Below are 21,190 nucleotides of genomic sequence, written 5' to 3'. Positions count from 1 at the left end.
GGGCACTGTGCCAGAGGCCAGCGTGGGCCAGGAGTGTGTGCACAGGTGTGCACGTGTGTGCTCTAGAGCTGAAGACTCTCCTGAGCAGGCTGGAAGAAACCTACTGTGGGTCCTTGGAGAGCTGGCCTGGAAGCCCTGTACCATGCTGGCTCTGTGACCTCGGGTAAGGGCTTAACCTCTCTGATCTGCTAGTTAGCAATGAGGGGGGATGTTCAGAAGGCAGGAGCACTCTCTGGTGAGCACCTGAGAGCTGCAAAGGTCCAAACTGGGGGGTCCACTGAGGGCAAGCGCCCTTCTCTTCTCCTCCTTCCTGCCTTGGCCTTCTGTGAGAGCTGTACCTCGCCTCTTCCATTGGACTGGAAACTCCCGGGGCAGGGACTGGGGGCAGGGGAAGGAGGGTTGTGGACTTGCAGACAAAGCAGCAACATAGTGAGTGAGAGGGGCTCAGTGGGACATATGACCCACAGGGCCCTGATGTTTGTGGGGAAACTGTGGCCAGGCAGTGGCTCAGTCAGTCAAGGACTCAGCTGTCCTTGTCATTTGCCAGCCTAGGCTCTGTGCTTTACTCTGCTCACCTGAGTCCTCACTGCAACCCTATGAGGCAGGTGCTGCCCCCTGAGACCTCAGTTTTATGGTCAAAGTAGAGTGCAAACTTGTCATGGTCTTGGAGCCAGGGAGGGGATGTCAACCCTTACTTACTCAACGAGCTGTTTCCTTCTCCTCCAAGCACTTCTCCCCCAAGCACCCACACCAAGCAGGTATGACAGATTGGGAAGGTGACCTGGGCCTGAGCCCACAAAGGCAGGCCTGGTGGCCCCTAAGTTGGACTTAAGGGCAGTCTGCCAAGCCACTCTGGAGGCCACTGTACTCCAGGCTCCCTGCTGGGTGAGGCTGTCCAGCTGTGGGGGAGGGGGGGTGGAAGCCACTACGGGCAAGGGGAGATAGGGAGGAGCACGAAGGGGTAGAGGCTGGGTCCCAGAGCCTGAGAGGGAGAGCTGCCCCCTCCCTCATCCCCCTTGTCTTCACACGCTCAATCAAACCCTCCAACAGTCTCTCCACAAGAGAGGGCCCACACAGATCCATTTTTGCCTCCTGGCATCTCAATACATCTAGAAAGAATAAATGCCTGAATGCTGTAGAAATTTACACATCCTGTTGAACACAATAGTCTCTTGCCTGGGACACTTACAATTTAGGAGTTTTAAAAATGTGAACAATTGGGGCACCTGGGTGGCTCAGTGAGTTAAGCCTCTGCCTTCCGCTCAGGTCATGATTCCAGGGTCCTGGGATTGAGTCCCGCATCGGGCTCTCTGCTCAGCAGGGAGCCTGCTCCCCCCTCTCTCTCTGCCTGCCTCTCTGCCTACTTGTGATCTCGGTCTGTCAAATAAATAAATAAATAAAATCTTAAAAAAAAATGTGAACAATGACTTGAGTGGTTCCTGGCTGACTCAGTGGTAGAGCATCCGACTCTTGATCTCAGGGTCATGAGTTCAAGCCCCACATTGGGTGTAGAGACTATTGAAAAAATGCGTTTTAAAAAGGCAAGCAATGATTTGAAAGATTGTGCAGATCTTCCCCCTACCTTCCCAGTCACAGCCTCCTCAGCATCTCTGGTGGGGAGGATGAGTTCGGGGGTGGCCCCAGCCCCTCGGCAGCAGGGGAAGTGGCTGGAACCAGCGCCCAGTGTCCTGGGCAGAAAGCCTACTATCCGGGCCCTTTGTGGTAGGTGAGGGTCGCTCTCTTTCTTTACTCTACCTGTCCTACCCACAGTACAATCTTCTGATATCATCATGGAAAGAGTGACACTCATTCCCTCAAGGAGCAGTAGCCAAGCATGAAGGTGCTACTATTTGCTGCCTCCTTCAGCCCTCAGAGCCCCAGAGTGGGCTGTTCTGAGTTGGCCGCTGGTGTTGGACTCTGGGCAAGGACAGGTCTTAGCCTTTGTTATGTCCCATCTGGGCAGCGATGACAGTTCTGACTACAGCCAGGCCTTGTAGACTCCAATACACAATGGGCATGGGAACATTCCAGAAGAGATGGAGCCAGATGCTCCCTCAGTGCTCCTCCTGACACAGCCCTATCACTGAAGGCTTGCTGGGCTGGTGGATACACTCCAGAACTGGAAGGTCAGAGAGATGGGTGCTTCCATGAGATGTAGGAGACATGGCTGTGGGGGGCTCTCTGGGAGGCATCATTGCCCTTGGTGCCCTAAGGCACCAAGTGGTGTCAAGGACCAGTATTTACAATAGTATTGGTTCCTTTATTCTTTCAACAAATACTTGTGGAGAGCCTTCAAATTCTAGGACCTGTGGGAGGCACTGGATTTATGGAGGTGAGTAAGAGCGGGCATCTTACGGAGAGACATGAAACAAACATTGTCCCCTGCAGGTCTGAGGGAGGAAAAGCCCTAGGTACATCCCATATAAGTGGGAAAGGGTATTCCTATATCCTCGTGTTAGGAGACTTGGCCAAGGTAACAGCCAGTTAAGGTAAGAACTTGAACTTGAATCTAAGTCTCTTTTCTCCATGTCAGATTTTTAGCTCCCTCTACTGGGTCTGACCTCTTTAACTCATTCTCTGCCCAGTAGCCACCATGTCCTTTCTGAAGTACAAATTAGATCATGCTACCACCCCAACCTCCAGTCAAGTCTTCCAAAGATTCATTGCATTTAGAATAAAATCCAAACTCTCTCCTCAAATGGCTCTTATCTACATACCCATAGTAACTTAAAAATATATCCACAAATTCTTTGACATTCCTCATCCAAAAGATGGAGTTTAATTCCCTCCTTTGAATGTGGGCTACACTCGGTGGATCACTTCTTTCTTAGAGAATGTGGTAGAAGGGATGCTCTGTGACTTCCGAAACTGAGTAGTAGAAAGGCCACAGCTTCCACCTGGCTCTCTGTCCCAGGACACGTGTCCTCAGAACCAGGCTACCAGGTTGTGGTAGACCAGTCAACTGCCCCACCTAGGTTCCTAGCTGACACCAACATCAACAGCCAGACACGTAAGCTAGTGAAACTCACGTGCTCTTGACTGAATTTCGAGTCTTCCAGCAGAGGCCCAAGAAGCAGAGATAGGTTGTCTCTGCCATGGCCTGCCAGAACTCCTGGTCCGTGGACCTTGTGAGAGATTATATAGGACAACTTGTTTCAAGCTGCTAGGTTTAGGGTTGATTGGTTATGCAGTGGTAGGTAACTCATACAACATCTTAGAGCTCACCTTCTACCAAGATCTTCTTCGTTCACCACACTCTGGTTACACTCTCTTTTCTTTTCCCTTTGACTACCAAGTTCATTCTTAGCCCAGGACCTTTGCACTTGCTCTTTCTTCTATCCGGAATGCTTGCCCATCACCCAGATCTTGGTCTGCCTGACTCCTCGCCATCCAGATCTTTGCCCAAATATCCCCTCCTCAGAAATTCCTTCCCCAATCTCATCTTGTAACACAGCCCACCTTACTAGTCACATTACCCCATGCATTCCCTTCATAGCTTTTATTCATGAAATCATTTATGTGTCCATCTATGACTTATCTGTCTCCTCACACTTCTTCCTTCCTCTTTCCATCACCACCTGTGGGGAGGACGAAATGATGTGTCTTTTCCTTATGAGAGTTCTCACTGCAAGGCAGTGGGTCTCCTGGTCTTTGTTGATTTTCTGTCAATTCACACTGTAGGGCAAGCCCAGGAGCCTGGGGGCCCCATTTCCACATTCTTGGGAGAGCCTCAAGGGGCCTCCTGGGCACCTTCCCGGTCATAGGTGCCAGAGCCTCCTCTCTCCCCCCTCGGCCTTTCACCTCAGCGGTCACCCCGTAGCCTTGCTGTTTTATTGACATTTGCACAGAATCAGAGAGAGCATGAGGTCCTCGCTTTCCAATGCTCACACTCTCCTTCATAAGCCTCTGGTCTTCTCCCCTCTCTAGTTCTAATTCTTTCCCCCACTTTCTCAGGGTCCCCCCTAGATCTCATGTACACCACACTACACACACACACACACACACACACACACACACACACTCAGGGTCCCCCCTAGATCTCATGTACACCACACTACACACACACACACACACACACACACACACACTCCAGTTCATGAAGGGCAGGGTGGTGGAGAAAACCCACTTGGCAGGGAGAATTTTAGCTCTGATACTGTTCAGAGTTGCCCAGGCATGGCAGTTATTGAAGCACCTTCAGTCAGTCTTATGGTTTTAAATTCTCCACGGAGAGAACCTCTAATGGCCTTATAGGCAGGCTCTGCCCTTTTCTTGCATGCCCTGCATCCATGAGGTGTAGGAGACATGGCTGTGGGGGGGTCTCTGGGAGGCATCATTGCCCTTGGTGCCCCAGCTGCTGCTTCTCCTTCTTTCGGTTCCCTCCCCATCCCAGCTCCCTCAGCAACGGCTAATGGTTCCTACTGGATTAGCCACTGCTGTGGGAACATGGGTCTTCACAGGATTCCCTTCTTCCACAGGGTCCTGCCCTTTCTTCCCTTGGGTCAGCCAAAACAAAGTCAGTTTCCCTAAGAACCTAGGGGTAAAGAGGACAAGTAGGACAGAAAAACAAAATTGGAAGTAGCTGTTTAATGGTGTTTAGTGGATGAATAAAAACATGAATGCCTAGACATAAATAATTATAAGTTCCTTGGATGGTATCATTTAAGGAGTACCCTGCTTGTGCCTTTCATGGCAGATACACCTGGGAGGGAGTCTGTCCACCCATATGCTCATTCTCTGGGAACAACCCTCACCCACAATTCCGGCTGGAGGGATGGACTTTGACGGCCATGCTTATGTCACCTGACCTGCACATCCCCTTAGCCACATGGGACATGTGACCCAATCTCAGCCCATCACATTATTCTCACAGGGCTTTGGAATTAGAACCAGAGACCCTGAGCTGAAAGCAGAAAGCAGAATGGGAAGGTCTAGTTTTTGGGTTGAGGCTCCCATCTGAGCCATACACATGGTGACTGGGTAAGGACAGAGAGAGGGCAGGAAGGAGGAGACACCAGCTGTGTCTCTCCTGACAGCTTCATAGCCCCACAATATACAACTTCAGGGAGAATTTTAAACCTCCTCTTTTTATTAAAAGTGGCTGGGGTTGTAGCCCCTTGAAACTGTAACCAAAACCTACTTCTCTTCAACTCTGCAGAACAACCTGACCCCAAAGGCCCAGGGTGAGAGTGAAGGAAACATGCAATGGTTGTGTGGCAATGAGGTCCAGGAAGAGAGGGACACCGGAGAACTGGAGGTTGGGGGAGAGCCCTTATGGACATGAAGACTGAACTTGCAGAAACCAATGCAGAGAGGGAGAGGAAGGGGAGAGGCGGGGAAGGGGTGTGGGTAAGGGAAATGAGAGTCAGCACAGAGCTGAGGAGTTGTCTACACACAAGTACTGCAACAGGCCTGAATGCGTGTTCCCGAAAATGAATGCATGAACGCATGGAAAGATCTTCCCAATCCTATTTGCAAGAAGTGTGGAGTCTAAAAATGGGGGTGAGGGCGGAGGGGAGAGCAGTAAGCTGTCAGAGCCCTGCAGACATGCCCCTGAACTGAGGCTCACGCTCTGCTCTTAGTTTCACTCTCAGGCATGTCGCAGGGTCCTCTGGAGCTCAGCCGCCACCCTCTCCAGGTCTCCCTCCCTACATGGAGGAATGGCCACCAAACATTTCCAAAATACTACCCATCTGATGAGAGAAGAAATGTCAGGAGAAGGATAACAAGGACAATAATCCTTGCCTAAGTTCTGGGTAAGGCTTATTAAAATCTTCTTCTACACATTTTGGACTCTTACAAGAAACCTGGGAGCTTATTGGGACAGATACTGCTCTATGCCAGTGCAGTGAGGAAGAATCCGTGAGCTCAAGAGAAGCCAGAGAGCTGCTCCAAGGTCACCAGTCTGGGAAGAAATGGGTCAGGGGCTCCCAACAAAGCTTCAAGGCCTGTGCTTTCTCTAAGACTCTGGACACCAACCCAAAAGGGCTGGGAAAACATGTGAACGAGAACCGCTCTCACAGGGGAAATAGTCCCTCATTAGAGGAAGCCATCCACCAAGAAGAAAAGAAGGGTGTGGCTTTCCAGAACCATGAGAACACTTCTCATAACTCCAGCATAAACCTTAGCCACCAAAGGAGACTTTTTCCTTCTTCCTAAAAAGCTGAGTCAGTTGCTTAGTTTTAAAACTCACCCTCCTAGGAGGACCTCCACACCATATCCACAAGCTCTGAAGACAGAAGACACAGTAGATTTCCCTCCGTGTAACAAATGGAAAACAAAGCCAAGGAGAAGGAACCTACTCATTGTTGCTCCTCTTACAAACCAGCCGGCGCCTCCCTAGTCTCCTCACTGCTGCCTGCACCTCCTGGTTCCTCAGGGTGTAGATCATGGGGTTGAGCATGGGGGTCATGACCGTGTGGCCGATGGACACAGCCTTGTCCATGGAGAAGGCAGTGAAGGGCCGGGCATAGAGGTAAATGCTGGGAATGAAAACCATAGACACGACGACGATGTGGGTGGTGCAGGTGGAAGCTGCCTTCCTCCTCGCCTGCCCAGAATGGGACCTTAGCATCACTAGGATGATGGAGTAGGAGGTCAAGAGGAGAAGGAACCAGATGACATCCAGCATTCCACTGTTGGAGATAATGAGGAACTCCAGGAAGGAGGTATCCGTGCAGGCAAGTTTCAGCACTTGGGGGACATCACAGTAGAAGTTATCCAGGACGTTGGGGCCACAGAAAGGCAATGGGAGCATTAGAGCCAGTTGGGAAATGGAATGGACAAAGCCTCCTACCCAGCTAGCCACCACCAAGCCCACACAGAGCTGAGTGTTCATGATGGTGATGTAGTGGAGGGGCCGGGAGATGGCAACAAGGCGGTCATAGGCCATGATTGAGAGGAAGAAGACCATGGCACCTCCCAGAAAGTGGAAGAAGAAGATCTGGGTCATGCAGCCCTGGTAGGAGATGGTCTTCTTGTCAGAGAGGAAGTCCACCAGCATCTTTGGGGCAGTGACAGAGGAGAAACAAAGGTCTATGACAGCCAGATTTCGGAGCAGAAAGTACATGGGAGTGTGGAGCCGGGGGTCCGAGGTCACCGTGACCATGATGAGGAGGTTTCCCACAACAGTGGTGGTGTAGACAAATAGGAACACCAGGAACAGGAGGAGCTGGAGCTCTGGAGTCTGGGAGAGTCCCAGGAAGACAAACTCTGACGTCCATGTGAGGTTCCCTGGCTCCATAGCACCTTCTCCAAACACCTAAAGAAACCGAACCACAGGCATAGATGCCTGGAGTGACTACATGCCGTTTTAGTGTCTGGAGCTCAGAACTGAGTTGTCCAGGTCTATATGGTGGGCATTCTAGGTGTAGACCATAACATGAGATGCTGATTAAATGACTTTGTCTGTGGAGAGTTTACAAGTTGGTGCTGTAACATACATTCATGAGATATCTTAAAGCAACCCGCTTTTTAGAGACTCTGTGTGATATAGTTGTGGGGAGACACATGGAGTCCAACAGAACATCAGTCAAACTTCAGGTGTCCCATTTCCTTAAGATTTGACCTTGATTAAGTTTACTTAATCTCTTTGGTTTGTCTCATTATCCAAAAGTTAGGAATAAAAATACTTTATGGCATTTTCTGAGGATTTAAGTAGAATGACACTTGCAAAATTTCTAGAAAGTGCCTGGAAATAAGTGATAATCCCTCTCTGGGTCATCTCCTCCTCTAAAGACATCCTTCCTTCTTCTAGTCTCAAATAAATTTTTCTCCCCGTCACTTTTCACACAATGTTTAACACATCGTAATGTGAATGAACTTTTTATGTTCTCTGTTTTCCCTCCACAACACAACCCAACAGAATCCTACAGACACATGGTCTCGATTTCACAACGCATTTGTGTCCCTCGTGCCCATCCTCGCTTACAGATGGTACTTGGTTAAGCACCTGGTGTTGAGTGCCAGATGGGTGAATGGCTACAGGGCATGCAGGTGGGCGCAGAGGAGCCCCTGAACATGGTTGGATGCCTGGGATATGAATTCTTCCCCATGCCCTAGTGTTCCTTCCCCATACCTTAGTGTTCCTAATGTTCCTTTACTTGGTGAGATTCCCCAGAATGTACCTGACACGAGAAGCAGAGGGATCGGGGACTTTCATCAGATGAAGTAACAGAATGAATATAATGTTTGAAGAACACTTTGCTCTTTCCAAGGAACCACCATTTCAGAAGACGGTACTGAATCCCAGGGCAGAGGAGAAAGGGAAATGTTGCAGGAATAGAAGTGGAGATTAATGAAGGACTAAAGAAGGAAGATGAAGAGGGAGGGAGAGGAAGGAACAGAGCAGGTGAAGGAAGGGGAAATGGGAAGATGGTGGGTAGAGGGTGGGGGGAGGAAACGGGCCAAAGCTGGAGAAGGAGGTGATGGAGGAGGAGAGATAGAGGGGCCCCGGGGTGGGGGGGCTGGCCGCAGTACCCATCCTCTCCCACCTGCCTGTGCAGCCCACTATCTACTAGAGATCTTTCTGTTCTTTTTTTTTTTTTTAAAGAATTTATTTCTTTGACAGAGAGGGAGAGAAGGAGAGAGAGCACAAGTGGGGGGAGCAGCAGAGCGGGGGGCGGGGGAGCAGGCTCCCTGCTGAGCAGAGAGCCCAATGCGGGGCTCCAGCCCAGGATCCTGAGATCATGACCTGAGCCGAACACAGACGCTTAACCCACTGAGCCACCCAGGTGCCACGAGATCTTTCTGTTCTTACCTCCCACACCCATGCCCCTTCCCTCCGGTCCACCTTCTGCGCAGCCCTCCTGGAGACCCTTCTCAGCGCGACTCCAAGCCGAGCTCATGTTCTGGTGGCGCCGCACTCACTAGCGCTGGTCCGGAGCCCAGCACCTCGTAGATCCCATCACGGGGGAAACACCTACCTGCATCTGTGCAAACAGCATCCACGCAGCGGGTCCAGCGGGCTCTGGGCTGTCACAACAAAGCCTCTGCCTGCCTTTCTAGTCAGGATCTCCTCCTCCGAGGACCACGGGCTCTTTAATGGATTGTGGCTTCTTAAACCTGCCACCTCTTTGTTCCTTTCCTCCTTTGTCTTTCCTCGTTTGTGTCCTAGAATTCCGTTCGTTAGCGTCTCTGCCTTAGACAATACTCACTCGGACCTCACCTTCTCTGGCACCCGTTTCACCCATTCTCCCCTGCAGAATTAATTCCCATGTCTTGGGCTTCTTGTAATATTTTAAGAACCCCCCTCGGTTGTGGGTCTGTCATCATTTATTTGTTCCATCTTCTCCCATCAACCAACTACACTGTAATTTCCATATCTCAGTAACCTCAGAACTTGGAATAGCAGCTCTGACATGTACATGCTCAATAAATATTGTCAAATTAATGTGGCAATTAGGTAACTGAGGGATGCCTGGGTAGCTCAGGAGGTTCAGCGTCTGCCTTAAACTCAGGTGATCCCTGGGTCTTGGGGTCGAGCCCCCTGTCGGCCTCCCTGCTCAATGGGGAGCCTGCTTCTCCATCTGCCTCCTGCTCCCCCTGCTTGTGCTCTCTCCCTCCCTCTCTGTCAAATAAGTAAATAAAATCTTTTAAGAATTAGGTAATTGATTTTGTGGAGAGTTTCTGAATAATGTTGCTTGTCCCCTGCCCCTAACTCAAAAGGCTGGTTCTATGTCCAGTTGCTAACATTACTGGGTTTTACATGTAACTAAAAGCGGCCGTTTTAACAGCACATTCCCCCTGAATTACTTCCCAAGGCTGACCTCACAGTCAAGTCTATCACCTATTTATTCTGCCCTCCCTCCAACAAGTGTTTTCAGGAACCCAATTATTGCTGACCTATCGGCAGGTGAGGAAACCCTCAGCCGCCTCACACGCATCCTCATGGGCATGACCCTGGGGAAGAGGGCATGACCCTGGGGAAGAGGGCATGTTCTCAGGGAGAAACCATCAGTTGAGCTCAGGAACCTGAGCGGGAATGATTCCCACTAGGGGCAAGGGAACAATGGGAGTTGTTAAAAACTTGCTAAGTCTCTCAAAACACTATTTGTGAGGTCTGCCTTGAGGGCAAAAAACAAACAGAAACCCTACTGAGGATGTTGGAAATTGTAGAGATTCCTGAAATAGAGGATTAGGAGACCAAGATGAGAAAAAATAGAGTCTCTTCAAAAGAAGTCAGCTTTCTGAGATTTTCAGAAAGACTCATTTCATAGAGCAGTGGTTCGCACACGTGAGAATGCCTGAGAAGCAAGCAGGGTGTGTTGACACTCAGAAAGCCCCACGTGGAATTTTCGTTGAGTAAGACTCCAGTGGCACCTGAGAACTTGAATTTCTAACAAGTTTTCAGAAGATGCTGCTGCTGCTTCCCTGGGGCCACAATTTGAGAACCACTTCAAGGTCGTCAGCCCAGCATGTGAACAGTTCTCTCGCGACATCCCCAACACCACTGGTTGGCTATCTCAAAAAATAGTTTTAACTGATCTTGACTTGGGCAAGTCATAAGTGGGGAAAAATTTGTATATGACCTTGGAAACCAAAATTGTGTAAACTTTGTCTCTTTTCTGCCAACCAGACCACAGAGTTGATTCCTCATCCATAATCCAATTCTACTGGACCATCTATAAAATTCTAGTACTCCGTATATATAAGCATAACTCAGTAAGATCTTTCCTTTCGTACAAGGACTAGTATAGGAAGTACATATATTTCCTTATTATGCTGAACTGGTGATAATTAGAATTACCTGGCTTTATAACTTTGGTGTACTATCAAAACTATGATTTCTTAGACTGCTCTGTCTACATGAGATTTCTAGGTTGGTTTGAGTTCTTTCAGTGCAAATATTTATACTTAGCAACATGAGGTCCCTCTGGCATATAAAAACTCTATTCGAACTTTGGTTTCTCCCACATGCAAGAGCTATAGATTTAAAAAGCTAATACTTCCCAATATTTAGCATTTGAATCCATTTTAAAATCCACCCACTTGTGGGACCCCTGGGTGGCTCAGTCTTTTAAGCGACTGCCCTCAGCTCAGGTCTTGATCCTAGGGTCCTGGGTTCGAGTCCTGCATCAGGTTCCTTGCGCTAGCAGGGAGCCTGCTTCTTCTGCCTGTCATTCCCTCTGCTTGTGTGTACTCTCTCTCTTTGACAAATGCATAAATAAAATCTTTTTTAAAAAATGAAATGATAAAATCCAGCTGCTTGGGGCTGCCTGGGTGGCTCAGTGGGTTAAGCCTCTGCCTTCAGCTCAGGTCATGATCTCAGGGTCCTGGGATCAAGTCCCGCATCAGGCTCTCTGCTGGGCGGGGAGCCTGCTTCCTCCTCTCTCTCTCTCTCTCTCTCTCTGCTTGTCCCTCTGCCTACTTGCCATCTCTCTCTGTCAAATAAATAATCTTAAAAAAAAAAAATCCAGCCACTTGTAAAAATAGCCTGTGTTAATGCTGGGGAAGGCAATAGGTTTTTACCAATCTCATTGACTATCAGATGTCACTAATTATAACATTATTAACTGTAATTTAATTATCTAGCTAATTCCTTATGATTCTGATTTAGTTCTCAATTAGAAAACACATGTGTGTTCTAGTTGATATATGTCTCCTCTCAAGGCACACAAGTGTCCGTAGAATGTCTGTTATACCACCTCTCAACCCCAAAGTTGATTCCTCAGTGTGAGATGGTGGGTGATTTATCTGTTTTAAAAATTGATTCCAGGGGCGCCTGGGTGGCTCAGTGGTTTGGGCTGCTGCCTTCGGCTCGGGTCATGATCTCAGGGTCCTGGGATCGAGCCCCGCATCGGGCTCTCTGCTCTGCAGGAAGCCTGCTTCCCTCTCTCTCTCTCTCTCTCTCTCTCTGCCTGCCTCTCTGCCTACTTGTGATCTCTGTCTGTTAAATAAATAAATAAAATCTTTAAAAAAAATAAAAATAAAAATTGATTCCACTGTGGCTTATTGTTTTGAGGTATTGTAGCTGACCCACTGTGAAAATTCAGTAAATGTTTGTTAGTGTGAGTGGAAGTTATCTTCCTTAAAGAGCAGGAAAGCCCAGAGAGCATGTCTGAGTCCACCTCTATGCTCAGTGCTGGGGATACCAAAATAAGACACACATTTTGCTCTCAACCAACTCCCAGTCTAGTGGGGAAAACAGACCCAGAAACATATAAATGCACTCACTTCAAAGATGAAACAGCTCTATCAGGGGAACACTCAAAGGTTAAAGGGCTAAGCCACCAGCCATGCCTGGGAGAGAGGGGAAAGCTTCCCAGAGGAGGTGATATTTGAACAATGGGGCAGTTCATGTCTGTGGGCAGAAGTTTGTTTCTGGCAGGGAGAACAGAGGCCCAGAGGTGAAATGGCACAGCATACACTCCGGGAACCCCAAGTGCCTCAACAAGGCCAGTGCACAGGGAAGGGGTGGGGGATGAGGGTGGAGAGGAGGCAGGGGTCAGACTCTGGAGAGCTTTGAGAAATCAGGTTAATGAATTTAGATTTTATCCTACAGGACATGAGAAGCCAGTGGAGGAGATGAGCAGGAGAGTGACCTACAGAGGAAGGCCTTCCTGGCCACAGGAATGGGGGAGATAGAAGGTTGGGGAGACTAGACAGAGGGGGATCTGCTCCTTTGTTCCTTCACACCCTATCTTGTTTCAGAAAAGGCTTAACGAACCCTGAGGGCCATTAAGGGGCTGTAACTTTGCCTGTGGCCTTGACCCATCCCATTCCAGGTTCAAAAACTCTTGAAGATGTGAGGAAGGTGAAGAGAAAAGAAGAGGAGGGGAGGGGAGGGGAGGGGAGAGATAAGACAAGAAAGAGGAGAATAAAAAGGTAATTCAGAAAAATCAAGGAGTCAAAGCCAATGAGCCAGCTGGGACCCATGGCCCAATGATATTAAGACACTTCCTCAGTGACTCTGTGATACTCTTGGCCTTTCCATAATGAGCCAAGATGGTCTCTATGGCTCCAATCCTCATACACGCCATTCAAAGGCTGGAGGTGAGGAAAATGGTGGGGACAGTTTCCTTCTCCTCCTGCATCACTTGCCTTGAATCACAGAGGAAAAATCTTTCTGAAAATCTCCCCAGCAAACAAACACATCCTTTGTTGTATTTGTCATTTCTGGATCACTTGAACATATGAGCACTCTTAGCTTTTAAGTGTTCTGGCAAAGTGAACATCTATATTAGGGAACAAGCAAGGAGAAAGGAGTTGGGAATGACTGTTATGGTCTTATAAAGCACCTGGGAGCAGGAATGAACATAATGGGCCAGAAGCAAGAGACTCATGACAGTGATGCAAAGTTTCTCTTAAAAAAGAAAATTCATAATAGGAGAAGTCACCAGCTCAAATGCAAGTAATGTAAATGAGAGAGGGAGGTCAGGTAGGAATCTCTCTCTCCAAAGAAGTCCTGAGATGCATCACCCATCTCCATCCAGTACAAAATTCCAGCATATGAGCCAAAGACAGGAAATCAAGATTATTTTTCTTTAGAGAAAAGAATTCAGAAAAGTAATCCTTTATGTGTTAACACTTAAAGGTCCTTCAGCAAATAGCTGCTTCCCACCTGAATCCCTGAGCAAAATTTAAAAGCTTTACTTATACATGGAAGTAGCAACTAGCATTATATTGTCTTACTCTTAAATGCAGATAAAAAAAGATCACCAGGATTTAAGGAAGACCACCAATGCAAAGAGCAAATATAAAATAAATAGAAAAATGAAAGACAGGAAAACAGAAATGGCCTGGGAAAGAGAAGGAAACTTTTTTAAAGGGTAACTTCTTTTTTCTTTTCTTTCTTTCTTTTTTTTTTTTTTTAAGAATTTATTATTTATTTATTTATTTATTTATTTATCAGGGAAAGAGAGAGAAAGCACAAGCAGGAGGAGCAGCAGGCGAAGGGAGAAGCAGGTTCCCTGCTAAGCAAGGAGCCCAATGTGGGACTCAATCCGAGGACCCCGGGATCATAACCTGAGCCAAAGGCAGGCGCTTAACAACTGAGCCACCCGGATGTCCCAGAAGAAAGCTTTTTAAAAAAATCTCCTTTTTATATAACCAGTATCCTCTGAGAGAAGCACTGAAAAGATATATATGCCAAAGAATAGAATTAAAGACTCCAGGAATAAATCCATACATTTACAGTCAATTGATTTTTTTTTTTTTTACAGTCAATTGATTTTTAAAAGACTTTTCAGTGGGGGCAAAATAATCTCTTCAACTAATGGTGTTGGGACAAGTAGATATCCGCATGAAAGAAAAAAGCTGGACGACCACCTCAGACCATATACAAAAATTAACTCGAAATGGATCTCTAAGGGCCTATTTAGCCAGAGTGGCCCCACCTCGGTTGAACAGCCATTTTGTTGTTTATGCAGTAAAACTTAAATTGACCCTGCCCCTTCCCCCAGGGGACTTAACTTAAAACTAGTTCCAGGTAACAAAGCCCAAATACAAGCGTGGGTTAGGCCAGGTGAAGGTGTTCAATCAGTGGGGGTGCATACTGTCTCCCTAGCTACCAAGGAGTATGGACCCCGCCCTTTGGGTGCCTTTTGGGTGCCAATTCTGACCAAGGTGATAGGCTAGTTCAAGTAGTTACTATGGGGTGAATTATAATTCAATTGGCCACCCGTGTGGAACCTAGCATGACTGTGCAGCTTTCTACTGTGTGTTACAATCTCATTGGCCACTTGTGTGTGGCCAGGCCCAACCACATGGCCTTTGCTCTATAAAAGTTAGTCTGTAAGGCAGGGAGGGGTCGCCTCTTTGCAAGAGATGTCCCTGGCCGATCAGTTTGATTCTCAGTGCTTGGCGCGAAATAAAGCTTTTTTTGACCTTCTCTTTGTATCAGTCTCGCTCCTTTGACCATGGATCCAACAGTTCAAATACCTAAATGTAAGAGTTAAAGCTACAAAACTCTTAGAAGAAAACTGGAGTAAATCTTCATGACTGGGGATATAGGAATGAGCAAGTCAAGCAGCCAAAGAGTGACTCCTAAGGGCCATTCCTCAGCAAAAGGAAGCAGAGTAGGAGGCATTTCCCTACTCTTTAAGGCAATGCTTGATTCCAGAGCTGGAACAGGGAAGTACAAGGTAAGCGTGGGCATATCACTGGGCCAGAAAGTAAGGATGTGTTCAAAGAAGAAAAAGAACACAGAAGCCAGCTAGGAAAGACTCTAACCACCCAAATAGGGGGAAAATTAGTAATAGATCAGAACTCAATTGATTTTAAAAAGGAAAACACAAGTCCACATAGATATAAATAAAAGAATAAATTGGAAGTTTGTTAAGGAACCATATGTCGACAGTATCAAAGTACCTACCCACAAAATATTTACTATTTTTCTTTTTTTTTTTAAGACTTTATTTATTTGATAGGCAGAGATTACAAGTAGGCGGAGAGGCAGGCAGAGAGAGAGGAGGAAGCAGGCTCCCTGCTGAACAGAGAGCCCGATGTGGGGCTCGATCCCAGGACCCTGAGACCACGACCCGACCCAGAGGCAGAGGCTTTAACCCACTGAGCCACCCAGGTGCCCCTATTTACTATTTTTCAAGAGAAAATGATAACAAAGATGAGAAGCCATTCAGGGTCTCTTCTGGTTCCATACAAATTTTGGGATTGTTCGTTCCAGCTCTTTGAAAAATGCCATTGGAATTTTGATCGGGATGGCATTGAAAGTATAGATTTCTCTGGGCAGTACAGACATTTTAACAATGTTTATTCTTCTGATGCAAGAGCATGGAATGCTCTTCCATCTTTTTGTGTCTTCTTCAATTTCTTTTATGCATGTTCTTTGAGTACAGATCCTTTACCTCTTGGGTTAGGTTTATTCCCAGGTATCTTATGGTTCTTGGAGCTATAGTAAATGGAATTGATTCTCTAATTTCTCTTTCTATTTTTTTGCTGTTAGTGTATGAAAGAAAGCAACTGATTTCTGTACATTGATTTTGTATCCTGCCACATTACTGAATTGCCGTATGAGGTCTAGTGGTCTGAAGGTGGAGTCTTTTGGGTTTTCCACATAAAGTATCATATCATCTGCAAAGAGAGAGAGTTTGACTTCTTCTTTGCCAGTTTGAATACCTTTTCTTTCTTTTTGTTGTCTGATTACTGTTGCTAGGAATTCTAGTACATGTTGAACAACCGTGGCAAGAATGGACATCCTTGTCGTGTTCCTAATCTCAAAGGGAAGGCTGTCAGCTTTTCTCCATTGAGGATGATATTTGCTGTGGGTTTTTCATAGATAGATTTTTTTGAAGTTGAGGAATGTTCCCTCTATCCCTATACTTTGAATCGTTTTAATCAGGAACGGATGCTGTATCTTATCAAATTCTTTTTCTGCATCAATTGAGAGGACCATGTGGTTCTTCTCTCTTCTCTTATTGATTTGTTCTATCACATTGGTTGATTTGCAAATGTTGGACCACCCTTGCATCCCATGGATAACTACCACCTGGTCATGGTGGATAATCTTTTTAAGGTACTGTTGGGTCCTATTAACTAGGATCTTGTTGAGAATCTCAGCATCTGCATTCATCATGGATATTGGTCTGAAATTCTCCTTTTTGGTGGGGTCTTTTCCTGGTTTGGGGATCAGGGTAATGCTGGCTTCATAAAGAGTCTAGAAGTTTTCATTCTGTTTCTACCTTTTGAAAAAGCTTCAGGAGAATAGGTATTTACCCCAAAGATACACATGTAGTGAAAAGAAGGGCCACCTGTACCCCAATATTCAGAGCAACAATGGCCACAGTCGCCAAGCTGTGGAAAGAACCAAGATGCCCTTCAATGGACGAATGGATAAAAAAGATATGGTCCATATGTAATGGAGTATTATGCCTCCATCAGAAAGGATGAATACCCAACTTTTATATCAACATGGACGGGACTGGAGGAGATTATGCTGAGTGAAATAAGTCAAGCAGAGTCAATTATCATTTGGCTTCACTTACTTGTGGAGCATAAGGAATAACACGGAGGACCCTGGGAGATGGGGAGGAGAAGTGAGTTGGGGGAAATCAGAGGGGGAGACAAACCATGAGAGACTGTGGACTCTGAGAAACAAACTGAGGGTTTTGGATGGGAGGGGGTTGGGGGGTTGGGTGAGCCTGGTGGTGGTGATTAAGGAGGGCACATTTGCATGGAGCACTGGGTGTGGTGGATAAACTGTGAATTTTGGAACACTGAAAAAAAAATCAATTAAAAAAAAAAATAGGTGAGAAGCCTAACAGGTAATCAAAGTGATGGGACAGCAGTAATGGGACAAAGCGAAATCACTTGCACTTCATAAGATGTAATAAGAACACAGCATGATTTACGGGATGCCCCTGAAAAAGTCACTGAAATGCATCACCTGAGTCTAATCACCGTGAAACATCAGAAAAATCTAAATCAAGGGACATTCTACAAATCACTAGCCTGTAATCTTTGAAAGTGGCAAGATAACTAAATTCAAGGAGAAGCTCTTCCAGATTCAAGGAGCCTAAAAAGACATGACAACGAAATACAAATTGCAGTTTTGAACCAGATTCTCTTTCCATACAACTTTCCATACAACTTTGACATTTGGCAAAACTTGAATAGAAGCTGAAGATTGGATTCTAGCAATGTATTATTACGGCATTAATGTTAATGATGGTATGGCAGTTCGTAAGAAAATGTCTGCAGAAAATGCATGTTTAAGTATTATGGAATGGTGGGCATCAGGTTGGCTACTTACTCTCAAGCCTCCAAAAATAAAGTCCTATATACTACACTGGCAACTTTTCTGTAAGTTTGAGATTTTTCAAGAAGTTAAAAAAATTTTTTTAATATCAATAATCAATTGCTTAGCCAACTGAGCCAACCAGGCCACCCCTAATTTTTAAAGTTAAGAAAATGTTTAAGTTAAAGTAAAAGAAATATGTAGAATATCTTTCTGTCCTCTATATGAGATATCAGTAAGTGTTAATATAAGATATCAGTAAGAGTTAATATCAAAATAGGTATCATTAAGAGTTAATACTAAAACAAAAGGACTGATACACTGGACTACATTAAAATTAACACCCCATATAGAAAAGACAGACCACAAGCTGCAAGAAGATATTGCAATGCTGTAACTGAAAATAGAGCAGTAACCCAGTGATAGGAGAATTCCTACATTGACTAGAAAAAGTCAAGAGAAAGATTAACAAAGGGCTTTCATGGGAAAAGTGAATGCAATAAAAACATAGAAATAAACATTAGGGAGGAGAGAAGTACCAATTTCTACAGACTACAGAGAAATATTTTTTACCCACCAAACTTGCAGAAATTAAGAGGTCTGACAATATCAACTGTTAGAAGAATGTGAACTGATGGGAACACTAAGACACTACTTATGAACATGTAATGGGCATAACAATTTTGGGAAACAATTTGGCACTATTTTGTAAAGTTGTATGTTTGGAGATCTCAAAATTTAGCAATCCCATTACAAGAAATATAACCCATAGCTCCTCCACAAAGGCACTTGGAGACAGAGGAATATTGAAAATAGCAATGTCGGCAATAGCAAAAAACAAACAAACAAACAAAAAAACCAATAAACCTGAAAAAAACCCAAATAAGCTTAAAAATATAATGTTGAGTAAAAAAGAACCCAAATTCCAGAATATTATGTATAGTAGGATATTTTCATAATGCCCAAAATAAGCAAAACAAAGCAATATACTGAATATGTAAAACTGTGATAAAAATGTTTTTATAAGCAATATGATGGCAAATGCAAAATTTAAGATGGTTTATTTTGGGGAGGAGTGAGTGAATATGAGGGAAAGCACCCTCTGAGTATTAGTTACTGGTAACTTCTATTTCTTGAATCAAGTAGTCTTTACAGGAGCTTTCATAAGGCTATAATATTTTATAACTTACATGTATTTTACATATTCTTTTATGTATTTTACACAATCTTTTGTTTGTAACAATTATTACCCTACACTGAAAATGTAAAGAGGAAATACTCTGAACATCAATGATATTTTCCAATTTGGAAATAAAATAAAAGCGTTGGAAAAAGACTGGAAAAAAATAGTTACATGGTTTACCCAATGTTATCTCACACAATTTTTTTATTTGATTCTTACGATAAATGTGGAGTTTGGAGGTCAGATATTACTTGAAGCAAGTTTATTGAAGAAGATGTCATGAGGCTAAGAGAGTCACGTGAACCATCCCAGGTCAATCACCTGTTTGGTAAGTGGTAGGTTAGGGGTGTCTCATTTAAAGATTAACCTTGAAATCTTGTGCTGTTCCCAACAGCCAGGCTCACACCAAAACAGCGTATTGGAAAAAGAAGTCAAAATACAGACAGTAGATACCTCTTATGGAGAAATGGTACCAACATTTGGTGGAAACTGTCCACCAAGAAGGCAGAAATGAAAGTGTGGCTTTCCAGAATGCTTTCACGAGACTATACTTGTAATATGATCATAACAGTTCAAGCCATCCACCACAAATGAAAATAAGAATATTTTCTTGCAGACATGTCCTCAAACTGAGGTGCACTTTCTAATCTCAGTTTCACTCTTGGGCATGTTGTGGGGCCCTCTGGAGCTCAGACCCAACCCTCTCCAGGCCTCCCTTCCTGCACAGAGGAATGGCCACTAAACACTTCCAAAACTCTATCCATCTGATGAAAGAAATGTCAGGGAGAAGGATAACAATGACAATAGTTCTTGCTAGGTTCTAGGTAAGGTTTATAAAATCTTCTACACATTTTGGACTCTTACAAAAAATCTGGGAGCTTATTGGGATGGATACTGCTCTATGCCTGTGTGGTGAGGAAGAATCCATGAGCTCAAGAGACGCCAGAGAGCTGCTCCAAGGTCACCAGTCTGGGAAGAAATGGGTCAGGGGCTCCCAACATAGGGCTAAAGCTTCAAGGCCTGTCCTTTCTCTAACACTCTGGACACCAACTTAAAAGGGCTGAGAAAACATGTGAATGAGAACCGCTCTCACTGGGGAAATGGCCTCCTCAAAGAGGAAGCCATCCACCAAGAAGAGGAAAAGAAGGGTGTGGCTCTCCAGAACCATGAGAACACTTCTCATAACTCCAGCATAAACCTTAGCCACCAAAGATGACTTTTCCCTTCTTCCTAAAAAGCTGAGTCAGTTGCTTAGTTTTAAAACTCACCCTCCTAGGAGGACCTCCACACCATATCCACAAGCTCTGAAGACAGAAGACACAGTAGATTTCCCTCTGTGTAACAAATGGAAACCAAAGCCAAGGAGAAGGAACCTACTCATTGTTGCTCCTCTTACAAACCAGCCGGCGCCTCCCTAGTCTCCTCACTGCTGCCTGCACCTCCTGGTTCCTCAGGGTGTAGATCATGGGGTTGAGCATGGGGGTCATGACCGTGTGGCCGATGGACACAGCCTTGTCCATGGAGAAGGCAGTGAAGGGCCGGGCATAGAGGTAAATGCTGGGAATGAAAACCATAGACACAACGACGATGTGGGTGGTGCAGGTGGAAGCTGCCTTCCTCTTCGCCTGCCCTGAGTGAGACCTCAGCATCACCAGGATGACTGTGTAAGATACCAGAAGGAGAAGGAACCAAATGACATCCAGCATTCCGCTGTTGAATATCATGAGGGACTCCAGGAGAGAGGTATCCGTGCAGGCAAGTTTCAGCACTTGAGGGACATCACAGTAGAAGTTATCCAGGACATTGGGGCCACAGAAAGGCAATGGGAGCATTAGAGCCAGTTGGTAAATGGAATGGACAAATCCTACCATCCAGGCCAACACCACCAAGCCTACACAGAGCTGAGTGTTCATGATGGTGATGTAGTGGAGGGGCCGGGAGATGGCAACAAGGCGATCATAGGCCATGACTGAGAGGAAGAAGACCATGGCACCTCCCAGAAAGTGGAAGAAGAAGATCTGGGCCATGCAGCCCTGGTAGGAGATGGTCTTCTTCTCAGAGAGGAAGTCCACCAGCATCTTTGGGGCAGTGACAGAGGAGAAACAAAGGTCTATGACGGCCAGATTTCGGAGCAGAAAATACATGGGAGTGTGGAGCCGGATGTCCGAGGTCACCGTGACCATGATGAGGAGGTTTCCCACAACAGTGGTGGTGTAGACAAACAGGAACACCAGGAACAGGAAGCGCTGGAGCTCTCGAGTCTCTGAGAACCCCAGAAAGACAAATTCTGATACCCATGTGAGGTTCCCTGGCTCCAT

At 45.8% G+C, this 21,190-nt stretch overlaps 2 protein-coding genes across 2 annotated transcripts; both read right to left on the bottom strand.

Moving 5' to 3' along the window:
- Window positions 1-6,295: 6,295 nt before the first annotated feature.
- Window positions 6,296-7,240, bottom strand: LOC131816436 (olfactory receptor 4D2). Its single transcript, XM_059149170.1, has one exon. The coding sequence runs from the start codon at window positions 7,238-7,240 to the stop codon at window positions 6,296-6,298; it is 945 nt and encodes a 314-aa protein (XP_059005153.1).
- A 12,953-nt stretch (window positions 7,241-20,193) lies between these two features.
- On the bottom strand, window positions 20,194-21,190 carry LOC131816408 (olfactory receptor 4D2-like). Its single transcript, XM_059149096.1, has one exon. The coding sequence runs from the start codon at window positions 21,188-21,190 to the stop codon at window positions 20,246-20,248; it is 945 nt and encodes a 314-aa protein (XP_059005079.1). The 3' UTR covers window positions 20,194-20,245.

This window comes from Mustela lutreola, chromosome 15 (genome assembly GCF_030435805.1).
Source record: "Mustela lutreola isolate mMusLut2 chromosome 15, mMusLut2.pri, whole genome shotgun sequence".
Taxonomy (NCBI): Eukaryota; Metazoa; Chordata; class Mammalia; order Carnivora; family Mustelidae; genus Mustela; species Mustela lutreola.
Note: the sequence above shows the minus strand (reverse complement) of the source record. Positions and strands in the feature narration are given on the sequence as shown.